At 38.2% G+C, this 26,674-nt stretch overlaps 1 protein-coding gene across 1 annotated transcript in view; it reads left to right on the plus strand.

Annotated features, from left to right (window-relative positions):
* mrpl23 (mitochondrial ribosomal protein L23) overlaps positions 1–26,674 on the plus strand; it is a 57,165-nt gene that overhangs the window by 12,038 nt on the left and 18,453 nt on the right. Inside the window, exons 3-4 of the mRNA XM_012853245.3 lie at positions 6,914–6,996; positions 11,660–11,733. Of these exons, the coding sequence (XP_012708699.3) occupies positions 6,914–6,996; positions 11,660–11,733 (157 nt within the window). The remainder of the gene's footprint in view (positions 1–6,913; positions 6,997–11,659; positions 11,734–26,674) is intronic.

A 26,674-nucleotide genomic window follows, 5' to 3' on the forward strand; every position in this document is an offset into this window, starting at 1 on the left:
AAAGGCAGCCTATTGTTTCTTTTTGTAAATATGTATTATATTTGTACTAAGAAAAAGTAGATTATAGGATAGTAACTAACCTAACATTGCTTTGGAAAACAGTTCTACATTGCTTGTTGGAAATGGATGTACTAAATACAACTAGAATATTTTGTCCTAGCATTCCTTAATAATTCTGATGCTTTTAATGAAAGGGTTTTGAGAAGTCATGCCTCCCGGTCGACTTGAGCCGACTAGGGTTATCAATGGACTAAAATTTTTAGCTTGATACTTGATACCATTTTCATTATAGGGGCATCTTTTTTGATGACAGAGTTCCTTTTTGCTACATTTTTTATTTTACCAAAAATATTTGATAGTATAGTTTGAACAATATTTCCATTGTATTAATTAGTTCAAACCTATAAATAGTAGGCATTTCAGCATTAATTTAGAAAATGAATTATCCAAAAAATATTTTTCTTTCCTGTATAGGAAACAAGATAGGCTGTCCCCTATTTAAGCACGTACCTTGGATTCAGTCTTGCAATTAGTTGGACATTAAATAACAGACAACACGCCTTAAAGTGTAATCAAGGATCATTTAAATAACTTGCTTACACACAAAACGGGGTGTTAAATCTTGCGTACGTCACCTTCCACGCAAAAGGCAGTGATCTATAACGAAAAACTTGAGATCAGGCTGTGCGGTCTCTCACGCGTGCGCTCGTTTTGGAGACAGGGGAAAACACATGGTAAAGCGGTGAATTGCAGCCAGATTGCAGGATTGTTCCCCTCGGACGTTCAATTTCACTACATATCAGAATAGATCGACTTCATCCTAAGCATTCAAAACAGTGATGTTATTCATGCTTGCACTATACTATACATAAATAAAAAGGTCTTTAAGCAAACTGAAACCTTAAATCAGAATCCACACATTTAATCAGTTTTCTACCTTCACATTCCTCTCCCCGATGATTACCAAGATTATGTGTACCACAGATTAATGCACCTAACAAGGTGTGAGCCAATCACACCGATTGCTGTAAACATTTGAATACTGTGTTGACACATACTCATGGGTAATGCTGCGCATTATTATAGTATTTAGGTCAAACCTGCAGTTAACAAACCGAATTCCTATGCAATCTAGAATAGTACAGGAGGAGTATGGAAAAAGAAACAAACATGTAGCTTGGGAAATTTGAACATTTTCAGCCTTTTTTTTCCTCTCCTTCAGTTTTGTGAAGGGCAAGAATCATGCTGATTTTTACATTGATTTGTATCAAATTAACATTATTTATTTTCATTTCCATACATTATAACATTATAACCATCATTGATTTGGTGAGCATGATTGAACTGACTTTTTGTACCGTGCCTTGAGATGATATATAAATAAACGAAAGTGAATTGAATTGAGATTAAATACAACACTCTTAAAGTCAAAAGAGTGTTTGACTCTTAAAGTCAAAAGCTAGTTTAGGTCAGTTTTTATTTTTTCATGAACTGGGGAAATGTACATACGATTACTATTTAAGCAATGACTAAGGTGCATATTTTGTATTCAGCTGTCCATAATGTTATATAAACAGCTTGAAAAACTCTAGAAGGTAGTCTTAAAAATTATGAAATTTCCAGATGGAAAGTTTTTAGTTTTCTTTTTCTATTAACTGTTTAGTGCAAGAAAAAGCCTTAATAGGCTCTTGTTTGTTTTTTTGCACATTTTGTCCTAGAATACAATAATGCAAACACAATTTTTGTCTAAAGTGATTGTGCAGCATTTGTTAGCACCAGTACATGAAATAACAGGTTAAATTAGATGGTCCCTAAGTTTCAATTACTTCATAACGTTTGAAATCCATCAACAACGCCCATGCCCTCTGTTTCACGTCTGTCTTTTCCTACTGTGGCCCTTCACCTACTTCTCTCATGTTTTCGAAGCACAGGTGTAAATGAATCACATTAAACTGTTGTAAATGATACTCATAATCCTTTTGGCTTAGCGTCAGTTAACACACATTTAAAAATAGGAAATATCCAAGAGCATGTAGATTAATTGCTGATGGGGGATTGTATTTTAAGGGAGTGATCGAGGTGTATGGTCTAATCTATAGACTGACATCTCAGCTATGGCAACTGCCTAAGTGGGGTACAACAAAGACTGCAAGTCCCCCCCACCCACTCACCCACACACACACATGCACACAAAGTTATTATTGTGTCCCATTTCAATTTCTTCCTAAATCATCCGGACAAAAATAAGTGTTAAAAATTGCTTTCTGACATTAAGTCCAGTATTCCCAATCTAAACCTGCTTGGCAACAACAGACCAAAATTGAACCTTGTCCCTGGTTCGCGTCACCTGATTCCCTTCTAGGTTTTGTGCTCAGAGTTCTTTCATCGTCTCGACCGAGGAATCTTTCTAGCATTTGTGTTTGCTTATAAATATATACCAGTTGGCGGGGAACGATGCCTTCAGCCTCAGCAGTTGCTGGAGACCGGGTTTTGATTCTTCTCAAGAGGCAGAAGTGTGAAAGGTTAGCTGGTGGAGTCGGGTGGAGGTTTATACTGGGATGATGATCAGATGTTGCCTGCATCATTTTTAGGGACACCACACCCTTTTGTCTAAGTTTAGCTTTGTTTATGTACAATTACAACTTCACATTTTCTCCTCAACTTTCAGCTCACAGCTTTTTCCAGACTATGTTCCAGTTTTTAGCCAAGATTGGAGCCTTGGATTGATTTAGTTCAGTGAGAAAAGGCTCCCCGATCCAACACAACCTGTTGTATTCATATAGGAGAGTTACAATTGTGTTGTACAGAAGTAATGGGCAGTATGGACCTAAAGATGTACCATAAGATCTAGGGCCATTTCTTGTAATGATGATGAAAAGGGAACATAAACAGTGTTAAAAACATTTGCCATAACCTTTGCAGTGATTAATAAATTGCCAGACAGTTTGAGCCTTACAAACCAAATGTTGGACAAATGTAAAGCCTAATGTCAAATAGGCTATTTCACTAGATTAGTTAAAATAAGTGGTGCATCATTACACACTGAGATGTAAACTCAGCTGAACACCACACAGTTTTTTGAGGTTTGCAAATATCAACAGTTACCTTATCATTATTAGCATAGGATGACTAATTCTAATCATATTTTTTCACCAGTATCCAATAAACAATGTGGTATTGTCCAAACCAAGTGGATAGCACTAGTTTGCGCTTTCTAGGTGCATATGTACACTCATAGAACAAACTTGTAGAATTTAACTAAAACAGTGGCTTGAACAACATGCACATGTTTGATTTGTGCAGACCTTAATCAAAATATATCTGAGTAGTAAATGAGGCTCAGCAGCTAACAGACGCTATAAATAAGTTCAATGCCAATGGATTTTTAAAACGTGCTTAACTAAATTAGTTAACTGTTTGTCTAGATAATTCTTTTCATCTGGTTTGCCAAAAAGAAACAAGAAATAGGAATTTATGATTTAAGGCAGGAGATGTGGAAAAAAATGTTAAATCTTGTTTGCGTAAAGATAGCGTGGAGACTATTTCTTTGATGACCACAGCTAAGATGTACTGTTCTTAAATTCCACTCATATAGAGTTTCATGGACTCTGTAGGAGACTCTTAGTTTGTTTTTATGACTCCTTGGTCTTGTCATCACAGAGAATAATTGTTTAACTCTACGACTATATAGCTCAGTGTTTGGGGAAGTTGTCTTACTGTGTATGCATTTAGTGTAACCTTCTATATACATTAGGAGGGAGGGAACGGTATGCTTTGAAACTTGCCTGGGAATCATCATCTTTTAACAGCTAGTTTTGATTTACTTCTGGACATTTAATCCACTTCAAGGAAAACAAAAATGTGTGAATACCATGTATCCTCCTTCTCATGCCAGCTTCCATTGCAATTCCTGCTTTTCCTTACATGGGATAACGTACTTCATATTTTACAGACACAGAAAGGCATTTCCCAACATGGTTGAAGTCTGTTGTTGGTGAAAAATATATTGGTATTAGAAAACTGCTTTTAGCTTTTGTATTGCTCTACAAATGGGGGAAAAAAAATCAAGCTTTCGCAATCCTCCTTAAGGAGGTGTAGGTATTTTTCTAAAAATCTTGTTCACTAGTAACTATTCAAGTTGATGGCCCCTGGTGGGTTTTTTTCAGTTTCTAAGCCAAGTCAAGTACCTATTCATTAACTACAAGCATAGTTAAAGACATGACTGTGCCAAGGCCTCATTTATACCATCTGTTGGTTTGTGGTGGCTGGATATCTGAAGTGTTAAAAGCAGTGCTTATTTAGAAAACGTTATTCTCATTAATCAGGATCAGTCTTCGTCCTGCTAATGATCCACATGAGACTCCACAGACCTCAAGCCACTTTGTCTCCTCCAGTTCCCCGACCCAGCTTTCTAGGAAAACCCACCTCTCTAAGCAATTACTCTTTCCAGCTCTCATGGTCTCAAGTACCCCTGGTCGCCCCGCTCTGCTTTGCTTCCCTCTCACACCCTGAGACAGTGGTTGTTGGGCGAGGTGGGTGCAAATGGAGCAGAGAGGCTCATCTGTGTTGTCTTATTCTGGGAAACACGTCTCTCTTTCCTTTTGGCTTGGAATAGGAAAAACACTAGTAGAATTGCTCTTCTACAAGCGTCTGCATCTGCACCCCACAAGCCAGTACATTTTGTCTATCCACCTGGAATTTTGCATGAGTTTGTAAACTTGTACATTGTGAAAACAAAATTGGATAATGAACGAAGTTAGTCTTATGTAAGTCTTCGGAAATTAATACTTTTGATGTTTACTAGCAAACAAAGTTCATGTAATATTAAAGACAAGTTGTTTTGTCGTTATTGCTGTGGCTCTGTTGTTAGGGTAGCCGTCTTGTAATCTGAAAGTTGTGTGTTGGATTCCAGCTTCCTCCCACCACACATCGATGTTCCCCTGTGCAAGGCACTTTAACCCCAAGTTGTCTGTCGGTTTGCATTTGGGTGTATGAATGTGTGCGATAAAGTGAATTTCACTCAAGGTTGAAGCACTTGCAGTGGTCAATATGACTGGAACAGCACTATAATCCATTTACCATTTATAAGGACTGGCAGGCTACTTTTTGTTGTCTGGCATGACCGACGGACTGATAAGACACTGTTTAATTAGCCTTTGACCACAACAGCATGTATTCCCCACAGCCAGAGTTGAAACTATATATGAGTTTAAGTGACATCACGTTACTAGTCCATAGGGGTTTCATATGACACTGGTCCACCCTTTGCACCTCTAGAACAAGGAGGAGCACAAACGGCCACAATGAGTTTGTCCTCTATTATCGACTTCCCGGCTTTTCATGGTTCTTCCGTCCCACCGAAAAGTCTACCACTATGTCGCATAGCAGGATCTCTCTGATTGGTTGACACTCCACGTCCAGCTGCAAAAGTTCAGATTATTTAACTTGAGCGTCTGCCGCTTTGAGTGCTCATAGCGCCGCTCCCAACGGATGAAACGTGCTGCAGGACATGTGGTGGCTCCTAGAGGCTTGTCCACCAAAGACTTTGCATGTTAACCAGATGTCCTTGATGCTCAAACCATGTTCGGTGTGAACACAGCATAAAAGTGGATATCTTTATTGAAGAAGCCGAGAAGAATTAAGAGATTAAGATGTGAAACAAAAGTGATCGAGATGGTTTCTTTTCTTTAAAGCTTCTGTTTTTACGTTTTCATTTTGTTTATACATTAGTTAAAACTTAAAAGTAAAAGAAATTCAACTTGCAAAGTTCCAAATAAAATCTCAGAGAGAGCTAGAAAGTTATTTTATACCTTTTACCCAACAGCCCCAGTTGCCCTAAATCATTATTACCGTAACTCAGATGGCTTAATAAAATATCTCATTCTTTTTTCTGTTTTATCAAAGGAAAGAAGGCTCTTCGTATTTTTGAAACTATTGAAAATTATTGTGCGTATTCGTTTCATCAAGTGCTTTTAACTGCTTTAAAATGAGCCTACGTTTCTTCAAACACTCGGCAAACAGACACTTCACTGTGAGCTTTTCCAAGTTTAACCCATTATGGAGGAACTGCAAGTGTTGGGTAAAGCTAGGAAACAAATATTACATCACTCTTTGGTACAAAGAGTCTTTTTTTGCCTGAGGATTTTCCTCAGGCAAATCTTTGCCTCATCTAATATTGTTACTAAATACTCAAGGTGTTGAGCGGTTTACTTTACAAACACTGAAAATTACACTGTCAAAGAAACATATGAGGTGATAGGAGACACTACATCCGAGGCTCTCTTGTCAGACCACAGCGTCGCTATTAAGCACTTTGTCTAACGCATTTGAGAAGGGCTTTCTACCGGGCTAATTCAATTGGCTAGATTGATTAGCAGTTAAAAGCCTTTCTTCCTCTGGGCAGAGGAATCTGTTCCCAGTGCTACCCAGTGGGCTACCTTGAGCAGGGCCAGCCCGCCAGATCAGTTGGTGCCAGGTCCACTTCCTGTGTAGGATTTCACTGGGCACGATCAATACTCCTAGACAGTTAATCGGATGAACACCGACACTCGCATTTCTCCTCTCCCTACTTTATGGTCCATTCAGGACGAGGTGAATATGAGTTTGTCCATGAGTGTCCTGTCCCTTTACAGCACATGATGTTACTGCAGAGATTATGATGAATGCCGTTTGGAAATGGGCTGTGTTATTTCTATATAAAGGTCCATTAGGTGAACCTGGTGTTATATGATAAAGGGTAATCCCACATGTTACCATTCCAGTACTGACCTAAGTGCTTAAATGTCATAGCTGAATGTAGAGTGGCAGCACACATGTATTCAGATTACTCTTTATGGCACTTAGATCATGATCTTTCAGGCACTTTGTGACCTTTTGCTTCTGTCTCTTTTTCTCTTCTGTTTGCTCTGAACAGAATGACCAAATATGATGTGAAGAACTACTTGGAGAAGATCTATAATGTCCCTGTTGGAGAAATCCGCACCAGGATACAGTTTGGTGAGTTTTCCTAAATATTTGTAACCTGACTTTCGCCAGATATCCCGCAGAGCTCCACACATCCATCTGGGATTGCTCCATTGGACATGTATTTCAGAAGGAAGGGCCTTATCAAAAATCCTTGCATATCAATGGATAAACCATGTGTCCGTCATCTTTACTGAAATGCTACTTCAACCAATAGCATTGAAACCAACACATGACGCTGAGGAGATCAAAAACATCGTTTCCACTAACAGGAGCCTTCAAAGCCGTCCTCTGGTGTTCTTTTAAAGAGTCAATGTTTGGTAAATTGGGCAACACTGATGAAACAGCAGCATCAATGTCACCGCTTGCTTCCTCGCTGCGAGCTGCCATTGTTGTCTGAATCTAGTCGCTTCTCTGATAGGTCACATCTACGAGAATCCATGCCCGCCGATCCTGATTGGCTCGTCCGTTTTATGTGGTATTGAAATGCCTCTTAATGGCAGCGATTCCAGGTGGATGTGTGGAGACATGTGAAGCTCTGGAAAATATCCATCAGGCGAGAGCCAGGTTAAAATATTTGAGCAAAAACTTAAAGCAAGTGTTTACCTACAAGAATATAGTTGACATAAAATATCAAAAGTGTCTTCTAAAACATGAGCTCTTCATCAACTTGGTAGTTGTGGGAAGAAAGAAAATAGGATAATGTTCTGCCCAGTAAGTAATGGAGAGTTGGTATTAAATTATTAGTTTGTTTTTTTATACCTCAAAAATTAATAAAGGTGTATCTCGATTATTTAACAAATGTGAAATGATTTAAAAAAATACCCAATTGGATGAAAAAAATAAAAAGTATTTCACTAAAATGGGAGAAGGGAACCCCTGTGACTCTCGATTTATTTGTGGAACGTAAAGTCTGGCAGCAGTGACTAGACTAATTGTAAATAGGGAAGGTAAACAAAAAGATCCAAGTTTCAGGCCAATACATTGGCTTTAGTTAACTCTATTCTGGGCAAGTAACTCTTAACAGATTAACAAGTTCTGAATCATTTTTATCCAGGCAGACAGACGTTCCTGTTGCAAGCCTTTAATTCTTATATGTTTGAGCCGGAATTTAAAAAAATAAAAAATTATTAATATATATATATATTTTTTTTTAAAAAGGCACAGTAATCCGACAGGAAATAGGCAGAGAGAGGAGAAGAGATCTGTACAGTGTAGCCTTTAGAATATTCTATTCTATTCATGTCATAAACCGTTCCCATGGCACTTTACTTTAGCAAAGTATCTCAGTATTCTTCTTTGATGTCCATTAATGCCAAACTTGATACACCATTTTTCTGTAAAGGATTTTGGACATATTGTTAAAGAACACTTTCAAGTTAACAATAGATAGAAAACAATGTCTGTAGATATCTGAAGTGTAACTTAATCTGTACTTGTTTTTAGCTCTTTTTTTTGGTTAATAATGTTTTAGTTTTGCTTTTTTTTATTTTATAGTTCTCTTAAAAACATTTAATCCAGCTTTGATCATTGTTTCCGATTAACATGTGCAGAGTTTTATAGAAAGAGGGTTTTGGGAAGCCTGAAGTCTAATTGATTCTGTTTAGAAGACAGTTTGCAGCGATTAGCAGTTTCGTCTTACACGCACAACTTTCTGTCGAAATGCAGCCGCAGGAGTGTTTTTCAGCGGCGAGTTGCGGTGTTAGTTCACATGCCTGGTACTCCTTTCTCCGAACACACACACAGCTGCTTATCTGACAATCTGCTGTTGCAGCACTCTGGCCTCCAGCTGTTCCAGAACACACCATGCTTCCTCCAGACTTGCACATACCATTCACAGTCTACCAAACTTCAGGATCTTCTATTGGGACCTTCGATTATCCCCGCGTCAAAAATTATGATACAGCCAAAACTGGTTGTCGATTGATTTTTACATTTTTTTTTTTTTTTTTTTTTTAAGGAAGAAAAGGGTGGTTAAGGCTACGGAGCCTAATTTGGTTGCTCAATTCAAGTTTATGGCAAAACTGAAAGCCAAACCACTTTTTTTACTTGAAGGCGTAGAAGCACGGTTGGCCTTCGTTTTTGTTCATAAGCTGCCAGTGTCTACCTATGCAGGAGGTACAGACTGGTCAGTCCAGCCAATCTCTACCTCCATTAGGAGAGACCAAGAAAATATCATGGGGAGAGAGGCGCCTAGCCTATAGAGTGGAGAAGCAATTAACACTGTTTATTAGGATTGTGTCAGAGGCTACAGGAGGAAAGAATGCTCCTTGGTGTAGCGAGTTCAAGGGAAGCTACAAGTCTTAGAGGGATGGAGCAGGACGGAGAACAAAGGGCAGCTGAAGGCCCTTGGTTTTCCCGAGGTGCGTCACAGAAGGTATTCCTTGTCTGCGTCAGGGGTTCCACTCCATTGGCAGCGTAAAGACGGGAATAGACCAAGAAGAGTGAGGGGTGCAAGCAACCCTTTCTTCCCTCTTGTGCGGCAGGGGTATTTTGGAAGGAGTTACCATGGCTACCTCTCCAGTCTGGGATTTGTAACGTGATAGCTGGTTGCCAGACCGCAATCTCAAAGTGGGAGAAATTGTGCTTGCGTTAGCGAGTGTTCTGTGAAAGCTCCGTCTGTGTGTCTTTACGTGTTAGGAAAAAAGCGTCATGAGGCGAAAGGCACTGCTTTGTGTCCTCCAGGTGTGCAGTTGAGTTTGTGTCATGTTTTTTTTTTTTTCTCTTTTCTTTGCCTGTCAGGTTCTTACCTTACAAAGATTGCGGTGTTTCCCAGTGGTTTTCCTCGGCAACCCGGACACGCACAAGAGTGTGCAAACACACGCTGGCACATACACTTAGTTACCTCTGTGTCCCACCCACACAGGGGCCTCCGTTTAGCATGGTGGTGTGGAGGGGGTGTTTTACAACCCTGCTTAGGGCTTTCCCTGAGCCGTGTGCTGCCTAGCTAGTGATTACTAGCTATGCGTACCCCCCACCACCCAACACACACACTTATGTACAAATGAGTCATTACAGGGGAATGTTTCCTTTGTTTTTCATGTCATAAACCGTTCCCATGGCAATGGCGGTTACTCCATGGGCCTGTGGACTTGACCACCGGGGTCTTATTGAGATTAGCATCTCAAGCAGTGGTGATCTATTTGATGCTTAGCCATTGTCCGCCACTGATGGTATTTCTTTTTTTGTCATAATGTAGAAAGTAGCACCTGTGAAGTCCCCGAATTTAAAGGAATAACCTGATCTGAGTTTAAATGAAATGCAGCCCCACTTTGTACACATTTGCCAATCTCAGCATGTCCCCCGTTTCCCCAACTTAATGATATCTGATGTTTGAGACAAAAGAGGTTATCAATTTTATCTGGAACTGAAGAAGAGCATATATGAGCTCTACTTCCAGTGGGGTTAAGCGTCATCAAGCATTTAGACCAGCGCCAGAAATCTTTTAATTATGCAATCAAGTTTTACTGAAAAATCTTATTTTCACTACTTGTGTAACTTTACTTTTGTAAAAAGAACTAAGGAAAGAAATATCTAACAATATATCATACACATACTGCATATTCTTTAAGACTACTGTATATGATATTTGTTCTTTCTGGTGTTTTTTCAAAATTCCATTTCATCTTTTTCAATTTTTCCCCCCCGTTTTTACAAATTCCATGTCTTTCCAGACCAAACACTTCTATTCACCTAAAAAGGATCTGTAATCATGTGGGTAAAAAATACAATATTCAAAAATCAAAGCTTTTTTTATTTTGCTACTTTTCTAAGGATTTGTCAGTTATCAATAAGTATTTTAGTAATTACAATTTTTTTTAAACATACTTTGGTCCTAAAACAAGCAAAGCCCGTTTGTTTTCCTACAACAGGCTTAAATCAAAGTCGACCGGACTAACCCTCAGTTTTTGTGAATACAGTCATCGCCTATGAAGGAGTCTTTGTCAGTTCTGGTGGCTCACAGTTAAGCAACCTAAATTTCGGGAGCTGCTGTTTCTAAGCACGCAGAAGCTCATCCTCCTAGGAGCGCCCCAAGTCAGATGTAAATCAACAACCCTCCCGTCCATCCCCTGGGTCATTAGGGTCTATTCTTTAGCACGAGTTGTTTACTTGGCCACCTGAACCCAGATGAGATTGTTTGTTTGTTTAATTTCTTTAACCTGAGTTTTAATGTCAGGTTATAGATGCTGGAAGGCCGAAACTTCACCCTTTTGACAAAGATGTCTTCACCCTTCTTCACTCCGCTGATTCATGCAGTTGTTTGGTTTCTCCTACATAGAAGTCAGAGGTTCAAACATAGAGGAGAAGACAGAGAGACACAAAAAGACATTCATATCATATGTGACAGGAGTTTTCTGAGAAACTCAAATTTCAAACCTACCGTCACTCTCGGACAAGGACTGCTTCATCCTAAGGACAGAACATCTAAACTAAAGCTAAACAGCTGTCCAGTGCAGCAAACCTCACTTTGATTTCCACATCACAGGACAATAAATGTGTCTGAGAGAAATCTGTAACTTTCAGCCGTTTCTGAACTGTTTGGAAATGTAGATGTTAAATAAGATATCTTAAGTGTGAGCTACACATTTCTATTTATATAATTCCCCTGTAAAAAAAAAAAAAAGTTATAGCTCTCACAAAGTTTTATACTTGTGGTTTGCCAACCAAAGTAAAACCTTTTTTCTCTATTTTTCAGGGTCCAACAAGAAAAGGAATCACCTCAACCAGAGGGTTAAGAAGCCAGATTATAAAGTGGCCTACGTTCAGCTGGTGAGAACTCATACACTAACAGTGCCTTGCGAAAGTATTCATATCCCTTGAACCCTTTTGTTTTTTTGCATTTTTGTCATATAAAAAGGAAAACAGTTAATTGTTTTTACATTATTTTGCAAATCTAAATCTGACAAATGTGATATGCTTTCATTTTAAGCCCCCTCTACTCTGATAGCCCTAAATAAAACCTGGTGCAACCGTTTGCATTCACTCTCTGCAAAAATGCAGCTGTTAGAGATTTCTTTGAGAACTTTAGTGAACAAGCAACACCATGAAGACCAAAGAATATCCCAGAGGAGTGAGGGATAAAATTAAGAAGTTGAAAGCAAGGGTAGGCCATAAAACAGAGTTTCAAGCTTAAAACATGCATGCAGACCTACCAACACATCCAAACTGATAGACAAGGAGAGCCTTATCCAACTGCAAATTTAGAAATCCTACACGGACTAAAAGCTTGAGTGAAAAAAAATCTTCACAAGCCTGAAAGAATAGCAACAAGAAAGCCATTGTTGAAAGGAATATATAAGGAAACGAATGTCTTTATTATTTCTCATTTATTTAAAAGGGACCTATTATGCTTCCTTTTAAACATGCTAGGACAGGTCTATGAGCTGTACGAAACATGTTTATTACCTTTTCTTTTTTTTGCACAAAATCATTCTCAGATAATGAGATTTCACGTCCTCTGCTACACATATTTTGAGCTCATTTTAGAATGAGCTGTACTATATACACATGAAAATGCCTGCAAACAGATGCACAATGGTGCAACCATACATCTTTGACCCTGAGTCAGACCCAGATGCAGAAGAAGTGGAGCCTCCTGCACAACCAGCAAGAGTGCAGCAAGTGGTTTCTAAAGGGACACAGTATCCTATTGTTAGCTTGTGCTAAATGACAAATCAGGTTCAGGCCGAACAGCCATTGTACTGGAAAAATATATGTTTTACTTCTTACCACTAATGAATACTAACATCTAGCTGGACAGATACTCCTCAGCTGAAATGGGACGCCTGTAGTTGGTGTCCTGGTGGGGGATCAGACACCGATGCGGGTCAGAAGGTCATCAAACTGGGCTTGGGTGAGACGTAAATGGTACTGAAAGCGGCCAACAACACAGCTCCCTTGCTTTATTCAGTTTCTAATGTTACAAAGTTGTAAAAGATGTAGATTTAGACCTGTAATTGTGGTGTGAGACCATTATACAAAGCCTTGATTTTTATGTGACAAATTTAACGACATGTTTTGTCTTCCACTTTAGTTATTTACCATTTCATTTTTGTCTTTCGCTTAATAACGCGAAATATAATATGTTGTTTCTGGTTAAAAAGGGACAAGATGTTAAACATTTCATGAAATTTGAATGCTTTTCCAAGCTGCTGTACGGACTGGCGCTTAAAAAGCCTTTTCAGTCAATTTTAAGAGATGACTACCAGTTTTGTAAGCACTGATCACTTGTGTTGTTGCTCTTCAACCGTGGGAGAATGAGTCATGGAGCATGTTTCATATTTGTCATCACAAATGTAATTGCTGAAATGTCTCACAAAACTCACGGTTCAATTCAGGTCAGTTTTGGGGACATGGTGTTCAGTATTCTCAAACTCTGGGCCTGGCAGCTCTACTCTTCCCCCCTCTAGAGGTTACTGTAGCCAGTTTTTTTTTTTTTTTTATGGACTCAAAATCAAATGATAGACACGTCCCAAAACAAGCAAAACCAAACAGTTACGATTTTTTCATAAACGGTTCCATCTCCATTGACAATCATCCTCAGTTGAGATTTCATACAATCACGTTCCCCACCATTGTTTTTATATTAGCCTAACACCCTGTTACTCTCAAATGCGCTGACGAGGACCCTGACAATATGCTATGTTGATGTTCATTTATTTAGTAGTTACACTGGATTTAATGACATTGAGTTGTGTTTTGATGGATCGTGTTGGCTTTCTTGGCAGTTTAAAGATGCCATAGCTTTCCCCCCACTAAAATCTCTCACATATTTTTTGATTAATCTAAACACAAGATCATCTGCTGATTAGCAGATGCAACCATGGTCCTAATTAGATATACTGGTACAGCTAAGCATTTCTATAAAGCTCTTATTAATGGTCAAACACGGTATACAGACGATCTGTGTAGCTTTAGAGTGGACTCGGCATCTGAAAGGTCGCACCCAAGTGTCATGTCTTCTGCTGCTCATCATGCATCATGTTTGAAGTTTTTCCATGCTTTAAACTAATTTAGCATTTGACAACTTTTAGAGAAATGTTTAGAACCCGTGTCATTTGACAGTGAATCAGACTGCTATAGCTGCCATGTTTGCTTTGAAACAGTAGCTCAGACAGAGCCAGTCGGTGACTGGAGCCGATCACGACTGATGTACGCAGCACACAAACATGCTCAGACAGACACACTCACTGCTTTAGACTGCAGCCTGGGCTTCTTTGCTTATTGGCAGGAAAGCAGCTGTAACTTTACAAAAAGGAAGAAAATGAGGAAAAGATAAATTCCTAAATATTATGACTCGACTACAAACATTGATGCTGACTGTGATAGTTAGCGTCATGTCAACCGAAGCTCTAATAGTTTCTTGATGTAATCCAAGTTGTGATCTGACACTGATGAAAAAAGTACTTTACTGAACTGAATCGAACATTCATTTGTCACCAAATTGTGAAACAAAAGCAGCAAAGTGTGAAAGGTACTAAGCTCACATCCTATCTTCTTTTTCTCTGGTTTGTGTTTTGCGTAAGAAGGATTATTTGACCAACTCCTGTCAAGTTAACAGTGGGAGGCAGAGACGTCACTGCATTAACAACCAGCACTCCCCACTATTTTGGTTATAAATCATTTACAGTTCTGTGGAAAAAGTATTTGCCTCTTTACAGAAATCTGTAAAAGGGGTAAAACACAAACATTTAAAACAATCAAACATGAAAGATGATTAAAAATGAAGTTTTCACATTATTTCATTTATTAAAGAAAAGAGTTTTTAAAACCAACTTGGCCCCAAGCGAAAAATGTGAATAATCCACTAAGTTCATGTGCATTTGGGATCTCTGGCAATACATCGATGTGGAGCGTTTTGGCCTACTCCTCATCCATACTATTTAAAAATGTTAGTTAATCCCTGGTATCTGTGATTTAGCCATAAAATTAGGACTTCTCACATAGGACCCTTTTGGCTTTGGCTTGATTTTTCTCCTTAGTAAATTAAATCACCATTTGAAAGCTACATTTTGTATTTAATCAAGTTATCTTTGAAATATTAAGTTATATGATCTGAAACACGTAAGAGTGACAGGAAAGTGGAAGAAAACTGCCAGATGTCTTTTAAATATTTGTGAGTGGAAAACCTGCGGGGTGAAGCAGGGGAGATGGTCAGTTATTCTTCATGCGGGCTTAATCGGGACAGTGTTTCTTGTGGCAGGTGAGTTTTAACATTATTTTTTCTTAAATACATGCATAACATTTGCATAATTACAAATGTTTACTTTGCATCCTTGTTTTATGTGGCTCACGCTCTCGCTTACACCCCTGTGAGCTAGCAGGGCCTTGACGTAGTTTTATTTGGTTCGAGACTTTGGCTGTAAATATGGAGACATTGTGTTATCACGTGGTTTAGTTGTCCTGTTTAAGTTTGTCCGTTGCAGCACAAATGAATTGTACAAAAACGCCGTAGTAGTAGGACTGGACGATATAGAAAAAAATCATATTGATAAAATAGAAATCATATTGGTCGATATCGATAATTATAAACAAATTCAAAACATATATTTTAAATGCTTCCATGGCCGTTTTATGCTGTTGCTTAGCGACGTATTTTTAGATACAGAACACACAAACTCAATTGAATGAATGAATTCAAACTCAACCCTTTATCCAACCAACTTTTTAGCAAAACTGCAAGTTTTTAAAAAAAAGAATGTGTGCTGGCCGAACTCTTTGAAGGGGGCGGAGCTTGGTGACTGAGCGTTCCTCGGTCTGTGTTTGTGATTGGTTGGGAGGATGTAATGACTGTAATATTAACCTACATGGTAGGATAGAATGCAAAAGGAAGGAAAACATTTTTTCTATTGGACTGTTTATTGACCCCTTTTTCTATTATTGATATACATCTATCAATCGATATATATATTAATGAATTATCGTTCAGCGCTACGTAGTGGTAAATCACTTCAGATTTGATTTTAGTTTTTTTGTTTGTTAGATTTTGTCTTCTGCATTTTGGTTAACCTTGTCAATCTTTTAGCCTGCCTTAACGCCCAGCCCTCAAAAAATTATTTTTCACCCGGTTCTGATGCTTACGTGAAATACAAAGGCCCATTGTTTTGTGATCCTGTTTTCATCGTGCTCAACTAAATCGGATGTGGTGTAGACATTTGTTTACGCCTCATTGCCATCCCACCTTGGAGCCATCAATCATGAAAGGATGAATAATGAAAACTGCCTAAACACGGCAGTTTGAAAGACGATACATAATTGAACTGATAATGAATCTTTTAAAGAGAAGACTTCCTCTTGTTTGACAAGAAGGAAGTGGCTTGTGATTTGGAGAGCAAGACTGGAATTTCCAGCAAGGCCAGAAAGTGATAGGTGTGAAGATATTGAACGCACCTACATGTTCAACATCTTCACAGCTATATACCTGAGACATGTTTCATCATTCACGTTCTGATGTTTTTCCTCCCGAGCCTTGCTTCGGCTCTCTGGCCGAAATACTGTTCAAGTTTCTCCAGTCTTGCTCATTTAGGGATGAACAGCAGGCAGGCACGCTGAGATGCAAGCTTTTTGTGCATAAAATGGCTTGATAGAAAACCAAATATCCGGCCTATTTCTCTGGCAGTTTTTCAGAAAAACATGTTCCCTCAACTCCCTTTCCTACCACACACTCATAGAGGTACACACACAAACACACACACGCACACACACCCTAACAAAAACCCTCCCTTCTTTTGCAGCGGTTGGGAGAAAACAAGATTGTTCCTAATTGACTCCACATGTCCAAGAGTGTTCTGTGGGTAGATGCTCGCACCGCAGTCCCCCCTGTTCAACTACCCTCATCCTTCCCGCTCCCCCTTTCTCTTCCCCTGTTCCCTCCATCAGCTAGTGTTGCAGCAGTAATAGATTTGTGCACTTTCTCTTGCTCTTTGCTCTTGAGTTGTGGTTGAGGGGAGGCCTCCCGTTAGCGGGGTTCCGTGACGGCCATTTTCCTCAGGCTGACGGGTGACCCCAGTATTGGGGGGACGAGATAGCATCTGCATTTGTGAAATCTGCACATGTGTGGGAAAACGCGTGTGTCAAATGTGTGTGTGTGTGTATATATATATATATATATATATATATATATATATATATATATATATATATATATATATATATATATATATATATATATATATATATATATATAGTGGGAATGGCTGAGAGGTGTGAAACGGGTTGGTCACTAAGGCCATGATGGAGTTCTGCCAGAAAGGAGAGGTCCAGAGATGGGGCAAAGCTTTTGGGCAGAGGAGGAGGAGGAGGAATCTGAATTTAAGAAAAGGTTAGGGGTGATGGGGGTGGGGGGGCAGAAAATGAAAAAGCTTGAGTCTGTCCTTGTAGCTTTTAGGCCCCACTGCCCTTTAATACGATTGGTGTGTTTAAACTCAGACTACTTTTATCCAACGCTCTGCTCAGGGTAACACTTGGTTAAGATTTTCGCACTCAACTTATATTGTTCCATCTGTTTGATGTTGTAAAGGGTGGATGCTGGAAAATCTGATCCTGGATTGCACTTTTTGACCTATGTTGTAGACATTACTTCATGTACAGTTGGTGTAATTAGATTTGTCTGGTTCACGGTGCATTTGAATAACAAAAATGTCGTCAGGGTTTTTTTTTTTAAATCAGCTCTGAAGTTAATTTAAAAATAGCAGCACATTTATCAGAGAATCCTGTGTAGAACTTGTGCAGCAAAGCCTTTTTTTTAAATTGCCACAAGTTTAAGTAATTGTTTTTTACTATTTAAAACCCAGTTTCAAGAGTTTGACCCTATTCATTTGGTGGACACTTCTCAAATTGTGTAATTTTTTAAATGTTTTCTGTTATATTTTAGGTGATATCATTGTCAAACATTTACAACCTTGGACTGAGAAGATAATAATGTGGTTGTTTTTTTTAGGAGACTGTGTCATTTCTTCTTTTGAGTGGTTGCTCATTTAGACGCAAGCTGCGCCGGCTGGGACGAGCAGCAGCACTTCAGTGGGTTGAGTGCTCAAAGTGCAAGTTGAAAGCTATTGAAGAGGGATGCTGAGAGTGTATGAATGGGACATGTGACTATACCCATCATTTCAGTTTAATGTTACACTGGTGAAAATGTCAGCTGAGCCGGTTTCAAAAAGCAACACAGGAGAACTTCTGAAGAGTTTGCAGAGATTTGCATCCATCTTTTCTCTCCAGGTTCTTTTGATATATTTATGTACTCTGCAGTGGGAAATTAGCTGTTGATGCATTCACACAACATTGCTTTCAGGTGGCATTTAGATGCCACCTGAAAGCATCAATTATGGAGAGTAGATGTGGCCAAACTTCTCTAAAGTGCCCCCTAAACTCACCCAGGCAAACTGGTATAATGTAGACATCGGAAATTTGGTGTAGAAATAGAACACTCCCAAACAAGAAAGTCTTGTAGAGGCATGTCCTAAAGCCAGCAGGAATTCAGCCATTTTGGGTCAAAGTTAAATTTTTGAGATTTTACACGTCAAACTTTTGCAGACTCCTTGAGTTTTTAAAAGTATCATCTTCAAATTTGGTCAGTATCCCCTTAAAACATGGGGGATCAAAAGTGATCAAAATATGGAGTTTTTGAGCAATTTTAGGGGGTGTGGCCATGCCTAAAACTTTGACCTCTGACCGGAATATTTGAAACGCTGAAACGTTCGCATAGAAAAGCAAAATTATGCCAAACTCGGTGTGATTGATCCATTTTGGAGACCCAGCGATACTCTGAGGTGATATGCTGACAACGTCTAAACCCTGCCCTCTGAGAACAGAAAGTCACTTTTTTCACTTGAACAAGTTTGTCTCTGACCCTCTTGACTAATCCACCTTAAATTCTGAGAAGAGAGATAACAAGTTGTTCTCACTTGCTTTCCAACACAGACAGTTTTGGTTAGAGGCTGTGGCTATGGGGTTGTGGGAAAGTCTGACGTCTCTAATTTCCTCAAAAAATTGGTGGTGTGGCAAAATACCTCCACACCGCCATCTAAAAGCCTGAAAACAATCATCCCCAAGCCATGCTTTGACTGAGGATTATGAAATTTGTTCACTTATGTAGTGTCTTAAAACCTACAAAAAATGATCTAGGAGTAAACAGTAGAGGAACTCAGCTACTGTGGATCAAAAACACCATTTTGTATCTGAGCGAACTCCTCTTACAGCTTTTAGCTCCTTACAGACTTCAAAATGACTCGGGCATTGGAGATCAAAAGTTATCCGAAGCTTTTTGGTGCAGCAAAGCATATGGATGTGGCTAAGCCTCAAAATCTGACTTCTTGCCATATCAATTTTTATTCTTTTTTTATCAAACCTTTATTAGACCAGATAAAAGACTCATTTAGACCAAGACTATTTTCACAACAGTGACCTGGCCAAGAAAGGCAGCAGCACATATCATAGTGGCCAAGACAGACAAGAATACCAAAACAACCATTAAAATATATACATTGTGAGCAAGTTGACAAAAGGCTGGAGTTATTACTACAGTGACAATCTATAATTAATATAGTATTAATAAAAAATGAAAGTATAATAACTTCCTCCCACAAGCCCATAGCTGTGTCGCTGTCATTGGCTAGCACTCAACACATTCATTTGGTCATTTATTGATATCAGTTTAGCTCCACCCACTTATAACAGGAAGTGACATGTTTTGCTGGTGGATGTTGATCCTTCCTTGAATATCATGGCGTTCACTTATGGTTGGCTGTAAATCACACATGCTGGATCCTCTAAACCAGGGGTGTCAAACTCATTTTGGTTGAGGGGCCGCATACAGCTTAATCTGATCTCAAGAGGGCCACACTAGTAAACTCATTGCAAGATAAAATAGAGCTAATAAATGTGGACTTGTTGTTGATTTTTATATTAAATTAATTTCACTTTTACACAATATATTATGAATAACCTCAGCGTTTTTAAGAAAAGTATGTGCAATTTCAACAATACTTTTACTCAGTTAAACATTTACTTAAGTGCATTATGCACAAGAATTGATCACAGTGATTATACAATGTTGAAAAACATTTATTCACATTTTTTGGAACTTAAAAACACTGTTCTGCATGACAAAATACATCAAACAGATAAAAATAAGAAATGATTTAAATTTTTCCACACCTGAAGCTTAATCTGCTAATTAAAACACAGGAATATTAGGAACTGCATATTTTCAATTAAACAAAATACATGTTTTTTTTTCAATAATTGTTTTATCATTCTCTTCCTTTTATCTTGTCCACTTGTGAAAGTCAAATCTGATGAGCTCTTTGCGGCATCTTATTGCCACATTGCCAGACAGGACACTGAAAAATTAAAAAAAATATTTTTTTTTTTATAATGATAATGCATTTAGCCACAGGGCCGGACTAAATTGTTCGGCGGGCCGGATCCGGCCCGCGGGCCGTATGTTTGACACCCCTGCTCTAAACTGAATATCATAATCTTTGTCAACCCACAAAAAAATTTTTTTTGATTGGAATTTGAATCAGCTCCACCGCCTAGAGTATTTCAAACGGCTATCTCTCACTGATAATTCAGTAGATCTGCACCAAATTTTGTGTGCATCCTCATGGACCACTGTTCAACACATTATTATGGCAAATTGATGACATCTTTTAAGCTCTGCCCACTAAGTCTAAAGACTCAGGTTTCTGTGGTGGTTGACCCTCCATGACAGTATGTAGAAGTTTCAAACTTAGTCTAACAACATATAATAATTTCAAATGACATCTTCAAAATACTACCTGCGACATGCTGAATTGATTGGCAGGCTTACTGTAGGCGAGGGGCTACCCAAGGTTGCTTTCATATTTAATTAATTTCTATATTGCTTTGGTATATGAAGGAGCTGGTTTGCTTTTGTTTTACTTTAGATGGCAAACTTTGCCAAATGTTCAATACTGGTTTTCCTTCAAGTCCATGTAGGAAATATTTTGTCAAAGTCTCTTTTTAGATAGTGATGTGTGGATTAATTGGTTGGTGAACAGCGCTGTCCCATTTCCAGCTGAACTAAATAGTATATTTTATTAATTTTTTGGTTTCTGTTTGATGAATGTACCATAGCTAAACAGCAAGGTAATGCAATGTTAAAACCGGAGGGGTAAAACTGACCAAAATTCAGCTATTTTGATTGAAGTAAATCTCATGTTTACGCACCCTGTTAGTTAAACAGGGTATTTGCATTATTTTCTAACTTAATCACATATCAGATATTCTACCATAGAATAAATAGAAAAGTCTGTGAAAAATTATGTACGCCCCAAAAACCCTAAATATGTATAAACGACATAAAACCTTTAGATGTAATGAGGGTATACTTTCTTTTTATCATGACTGTAACTAATGACCGTTCACAGCTGGAAGGCTTGTTAAATTTCACAGTATGGTTACAATAAAATGAATGAATGATTTAACAATGTAGCAAGTCTGACAGTAAATCAGACCATTTTTTGCACAACCATTGTGACAAAGCCTCAGTGTATATCAAATACAGGGCTTTTAGAAAATGAATATTTGTGATAAAAGTGCACTTTTATGTTTTAAGTTTGCAAAATAGAATAATGTGGGTAAAGAGGTTAAGGGGCTCCTTATTATTGTTGCAATATACTTTAATTCTTTAACATATCAGTCTGGTGATTTGTTTAACTCCTTTATTTAAAGATCATTATAATTGTGGATTTCTAATGACAGAGAAAAACAATATCTTCAAAATTGCGCTATGAAGTGATGGTTCTTATAAATTTTTAGGTTCAACATTTTATTATAGTCAACGTTTAATACATCCACATATTGGAAATAAATGCTTAAAATTCTAAGGGAAATTCAAAAATGCTCTTGAAAATTTGTATCTTTATGCTCTTCTGTAAAGTGTAATGACATAAAGTCCTACTCACTCATAAAAGCCTAGCCCTCTTTGTAAGTCAAAATACAGCAGTGAGGAAGCCAAACAAAACCCACCCTGGCCTTTTTCATATGTAAACCTCATGAACTGTCCAATTTACTATGAGGTTATGGTCATGTACTATGGTGTTGCTCTTGTCCAGCTGAAGTACAGCACAGGTTTTCCATCTTCAGAAAATTTAATCTTATATTTCAAGATGAATTTGATGACAATTACAGCTGTTATGAGTATTCGAGTTGTATGCGAGGCTATGCACACTGCTTAAAACTATTGGTGTCCTCCTAAAGGTTGTTCTCTCATAATTTAGAGTTTTAGTGCAGGTAGACGTCGTAAAATGTTTAAAAATATTCAGAGAGAAACTATTCATCAACAATTCCGATACTTTAAATGGTAATCTTGTTAAATGGCTCTGAGGCCATTTTATTACTGTGTATAGCTGATCATACATAAATTACGTGTTTTAGAACAGTGGTTTGTTGAAGCAGATAGAAGTGCGTTCGGATCCTAAATTTTACACAAAGGCATCATGCTTCTCACGTCGTCATGATTTCTTACCCTTAGAACATTGAAAGCAGTTGAAATAAGAAATTGACTTTAGATATTATCAAAACAGTTTTACTTTAACTTAATTTATATTTTTGACATAGACAACATATTAAGGATGTTTTGATCCTTCAGTGAAACCCCTGAGAAAGTAAAGGGACACATCTAGTTTGGGAACCTTAGAGCCACATCTTTGCTTTTTTGCAGATGATGTGATTCTCTTGGCATCTTAAACCAATGACTTTAAGCATGTACTGCCGTGGTTTGCAGCTTACTGTGAAACGTCCAGGTTGAGAGTAGCTCTTATAATGTCATGGTTCTCAATCGGAAAAAGGTGGACTGTGCTCTCCCTTGGGGGTCAGTCCCTGCCTTAACTGAGGGTGTTCAAGTATCTTGCTATCTTTTCCATGAGTGATTGTAGGGGAGGTGGATAGGGTGATTAGGCTTTTGGCTTCAGTAATTGTAGGTATTGCTCTAGTCCAGGGGTGTCCAAACCTTTTGTACCATGGGCCAAACTCTCCAAGTTGAAAGCATCTGGGGGAGCAGGTAATTCTTTTTAAATAAAAACTAAAAATAGAATTGGGAATTATTGTACTTTGATCTGCTCTGCAATAAACTGAAACATGGATATTTTAATCAAATAGAGAAGAAAAAGATGTAGGCCCAAAAAACTGTTTCCCAATTTTACCGGTTGAATGTATTCTGTTTTTTGGGTCTGGAAATTGTTTTAGTCTGTTCCCAGTAACCTAACTTTAAACAAAACCCTCGCTGTATTTAGTCAAGTTTAATAAACTGGTATGCCCTAGTCTGTTTTTGAGGAAATTGTCGCTGGATGTTTGTTGCCTCTTAAAAGAAAATACTCTTAGTACCTAACACTCCGTTTAAGAAGATATAAATTTATTATTTTAAACATCCCCCCTCAAGAATTATAAAAAGTATCCACCTGCTTCAGTTCCTTTTGGTGAAGTGCCTGATCTTTACCGCAGTAAAGTTAGGGGCAACACAGAATTATTTACAGGACCACAAATGGCCTCTGGGCCACACTTTGGACGCGCCTGCTCTAGTCTGTCATGGGGAAGAAAGAGCTGGACAAAAAAACTGATGTAAGCTCCTAATTTAATGGCCTCTCTATGCTCCGACCTACACCCATGGTTTGAGATATAGATCATTACCAAAAAGAATGAAGATGATTACGGCTGAAATGGGCTTCTTCCTTCGGGGATGGGATAAGGGAATCCGTTATCTGAAGCCTCTTCTCCTCTGCATCTAAAGGACTCTTAGGTGGCTCAATCTTCTGATCAGGATGGCTTTTGAAAACCCGGCTTGGTAGGTTTTTGGGGCAAGTCCAACTGGGGGGACACCCCATAGCAGAACTCAAACACACTAGGTATTTTATATCCCGTCTGTCATTGGGATCCTGCAGAAGGAGCTAGGGAGAGGGATGTCTGGGTTTCCATCTCACACCTCTTATCTCTACAGCCTGATGTCTTATAAACCCAAGATGATAGATGGGTGTTTTTTTCTAAGTTTCACCTTATAATTTTGGACATTTTATTGTCTTTTATTAAGAAAGAACAGTTACAAATAATGCAAGCTTATCAAACATTACTCTTTTATGGCCATTCATGTCTTTTTTTTTTCTGTACCCGCTGGACAAATTCTCATAAAACTGAGTGAAGAATTCCTTTTATGGAGCGGGTTACCGACAGATTCATACTTTCTCTGATCCCTGAAACGGTGTTATTCCCCAACAGCCAAAAAGAAAACATCAGGGGTTTGATAGAATAAGTTGTACCTTTTACTCTCATAAAATACAATATATTATCTTTTAGTCTCTTTTTAGATTATTTCCAGACAATGCCCAAGGAAGGTAAGACACGCAGCTATAAAAGTAAAATAAAACACCTTTAGAGACAGGAAAGCAAATATGGAGTACTTGTGACACAGCTGAAATTGGAGAAGTAGGGGGAGGAAACAGCTGTATTCAGAGTGATTGTGATAATAAGGCCAAGTCATGTTACCCTGACACTAGATGGCAACGTTTTGCTTCATAGTGTCTTCTACATGCCTTTGTTTATCGCCTATTGAGTCTATGTTGCTTAATAATTGGCAAGAGTTGTGTGACTGTGTGTGCATTCAGCTAGGCTGACTTAGGGTGGTGATAGAGGGGTACACGATGGGGAAAGCTGGTTTTTAAACCTCCTGAGACCCCTACAACCATCCTCCCCTCACGTTTCACGTCAAGCCTTCTGCTCTATGAAGCTGGAGGTGCTGAATCAGAGCTGAGCGGGAAATCTTGCTTATCTGTGTGGAATTTTATTATTTTCAAGTATTTGGATCGCTCCTGCTCTCGCTCGTCTTTCCCTTTTCACCTTGTCACGCAAACACAGGCTTTCCTCACACAGGCCTGCCTGTCTGCCACCGAGCTTCCTTCCCTTTCCTGTGCTGCCTCACCCTTGCTTATCACACCAATTAACATTTTTAACGTCTGCCACTTTTCTGTCATTGCTCCTTTCTTTCGGTGCACCCCTCATTTTCAGCTATTACTCAGGACTGGATGATTTATATGAAAATGTTTGATTTAATTTAGAGCTAAAGCAATTTTTAGTCTAAGTTTATGTGTGTCTGGCTGCGTCTCAGTTGATGCAACATTATAGTTTGATGTTTAAATATTGTAAATATCTATTTGTTGTAATACTTATTAGAATTTGAAGGTACATCAGTCAAAAAAGGAATTAAATCATTTATTTATGTTTTAAAAAGTCTCAATTTCTCTTTACACTGAAAGGGATTTATGTTGATAGTAATTGTGTTTTTAACAACTTATCCCATTTAAATAAATCTAAAGTTTTTTCTTTTATCATTGGATGATCAAGGCAATTGCAATGATGCAACCTTTCTTTCTTTTGTTTTCCTGGACTAATGTCTAAGGTGTTGGATGTACCACAAAGAAATCTAAGTTTTACTATTTGACAGCTAAAAACTGACCACAAAAATAACCTAAATGTTGACGTTTTTGTTTCCAAATGGCTAAATATGAATAATTCAAGTAATTTATTTCACCCTTACTGGATGATTTTTTTCATTGATCAGCTCTAATCAGTGATCAATAGATTTTAAATATGAAAAAGTAAGATGTTTTTTAAAAATCTTTAATTTACATGTCCATTAGAGTGCTCAAAATGAAGAACTAACATGTTTCGCTTTCAAGTCCAACATTCTACATGTACATGGATGCACTAGTTTTAAGTTTATGAAACTGAATCATATAAATGTTCATGCTTTGATGCCTGAACTGAGGATAATCTTTCAATTCCTTTCTAAGGAAATATTCTTTGGTGTAGAAAAATAACCATATCTCTAAGAAACAGTGATTTACTGGTTTCTCCTTCTGTAAAGGTTGAGAGAACAGAAAAGGACTAAACTTTGGTGCCTCTGGACAAAGGTGGCATTCTGAGTTCTTGGTTGTTTTATAAAATGTTAGTAAATGCCAGTGATTTGACTGTTTTAGGCAATGATCAGTAGGACAAATCTTGCTTGCCAATTAACCTCAAGGATAAACTGCCTGATATGTTTTACTGCAACAACAGAAGAACAGGTGCAAGGGTCAGAGGACTGGGTCTTAGGAGCCTGGTGCAACAACTGATGAGGCTGTTTCTGTTCACTTAGACTGAGGAAAAAATTGTCTGATTAAACAGTAAGCAAAAATATAGTCAGGTTAATGAAAAGGTCATTATATATGTGTCTTGCATTTCAGCTTTACTTTCACTTAAAGATATTTGTTAGTATGGCAGGTTTAGAGGCTGATGGAAGGAAAGAAAGGGCCGGTGTGCTCACTCGTTGCATTTGTTGGTGGTGAAGCCAGTAAAAAGAGAAGCTCTTGCTGCTGTTGAAACTTCCCTGAATGCGTCTTTCATTTGGAAAATTCTCTCCTAAGTAAAATTTTGTGTTTATGTGGCTTGTTAAGAGTGTATGTGTGTAGGTTTCATAAGAGCTTAGTGGGGAAAGAACATGAATTATGGAGAGCAGAGTAGGATCCTGCACGCAAATCTTTTTTTTTTTTTTTTTTTTTTAAATGGTGGAGCCTCTTTGCAGTAAATTTGTTTCAACTCAACTTGCCACCATTAGAAACACTGATGCAGGCATTTCTCTTAAAACTAGAAGGGTATAGAAATGCAGAGCAAATGAACCAGCCTTTTTGTTTTCACTATTTTCAGGATTTCTGCATTC

Source organism: Fundulus heteroclitus, chromosome 2 (genome assembly GCF_011125445.2).
Source record: "Fundulus heteroclitus isolate FHET01 chromosome 2, MU-UCD_Fhet_4.1, whole genome shotgun sequence".
Lineage (NCBI taxonomy): Eukaryota > Metazoa > Chordata > Actinopteri > Cyprinodontiformes > Fundulidae > Fundulus > Fundulus heteroclitus.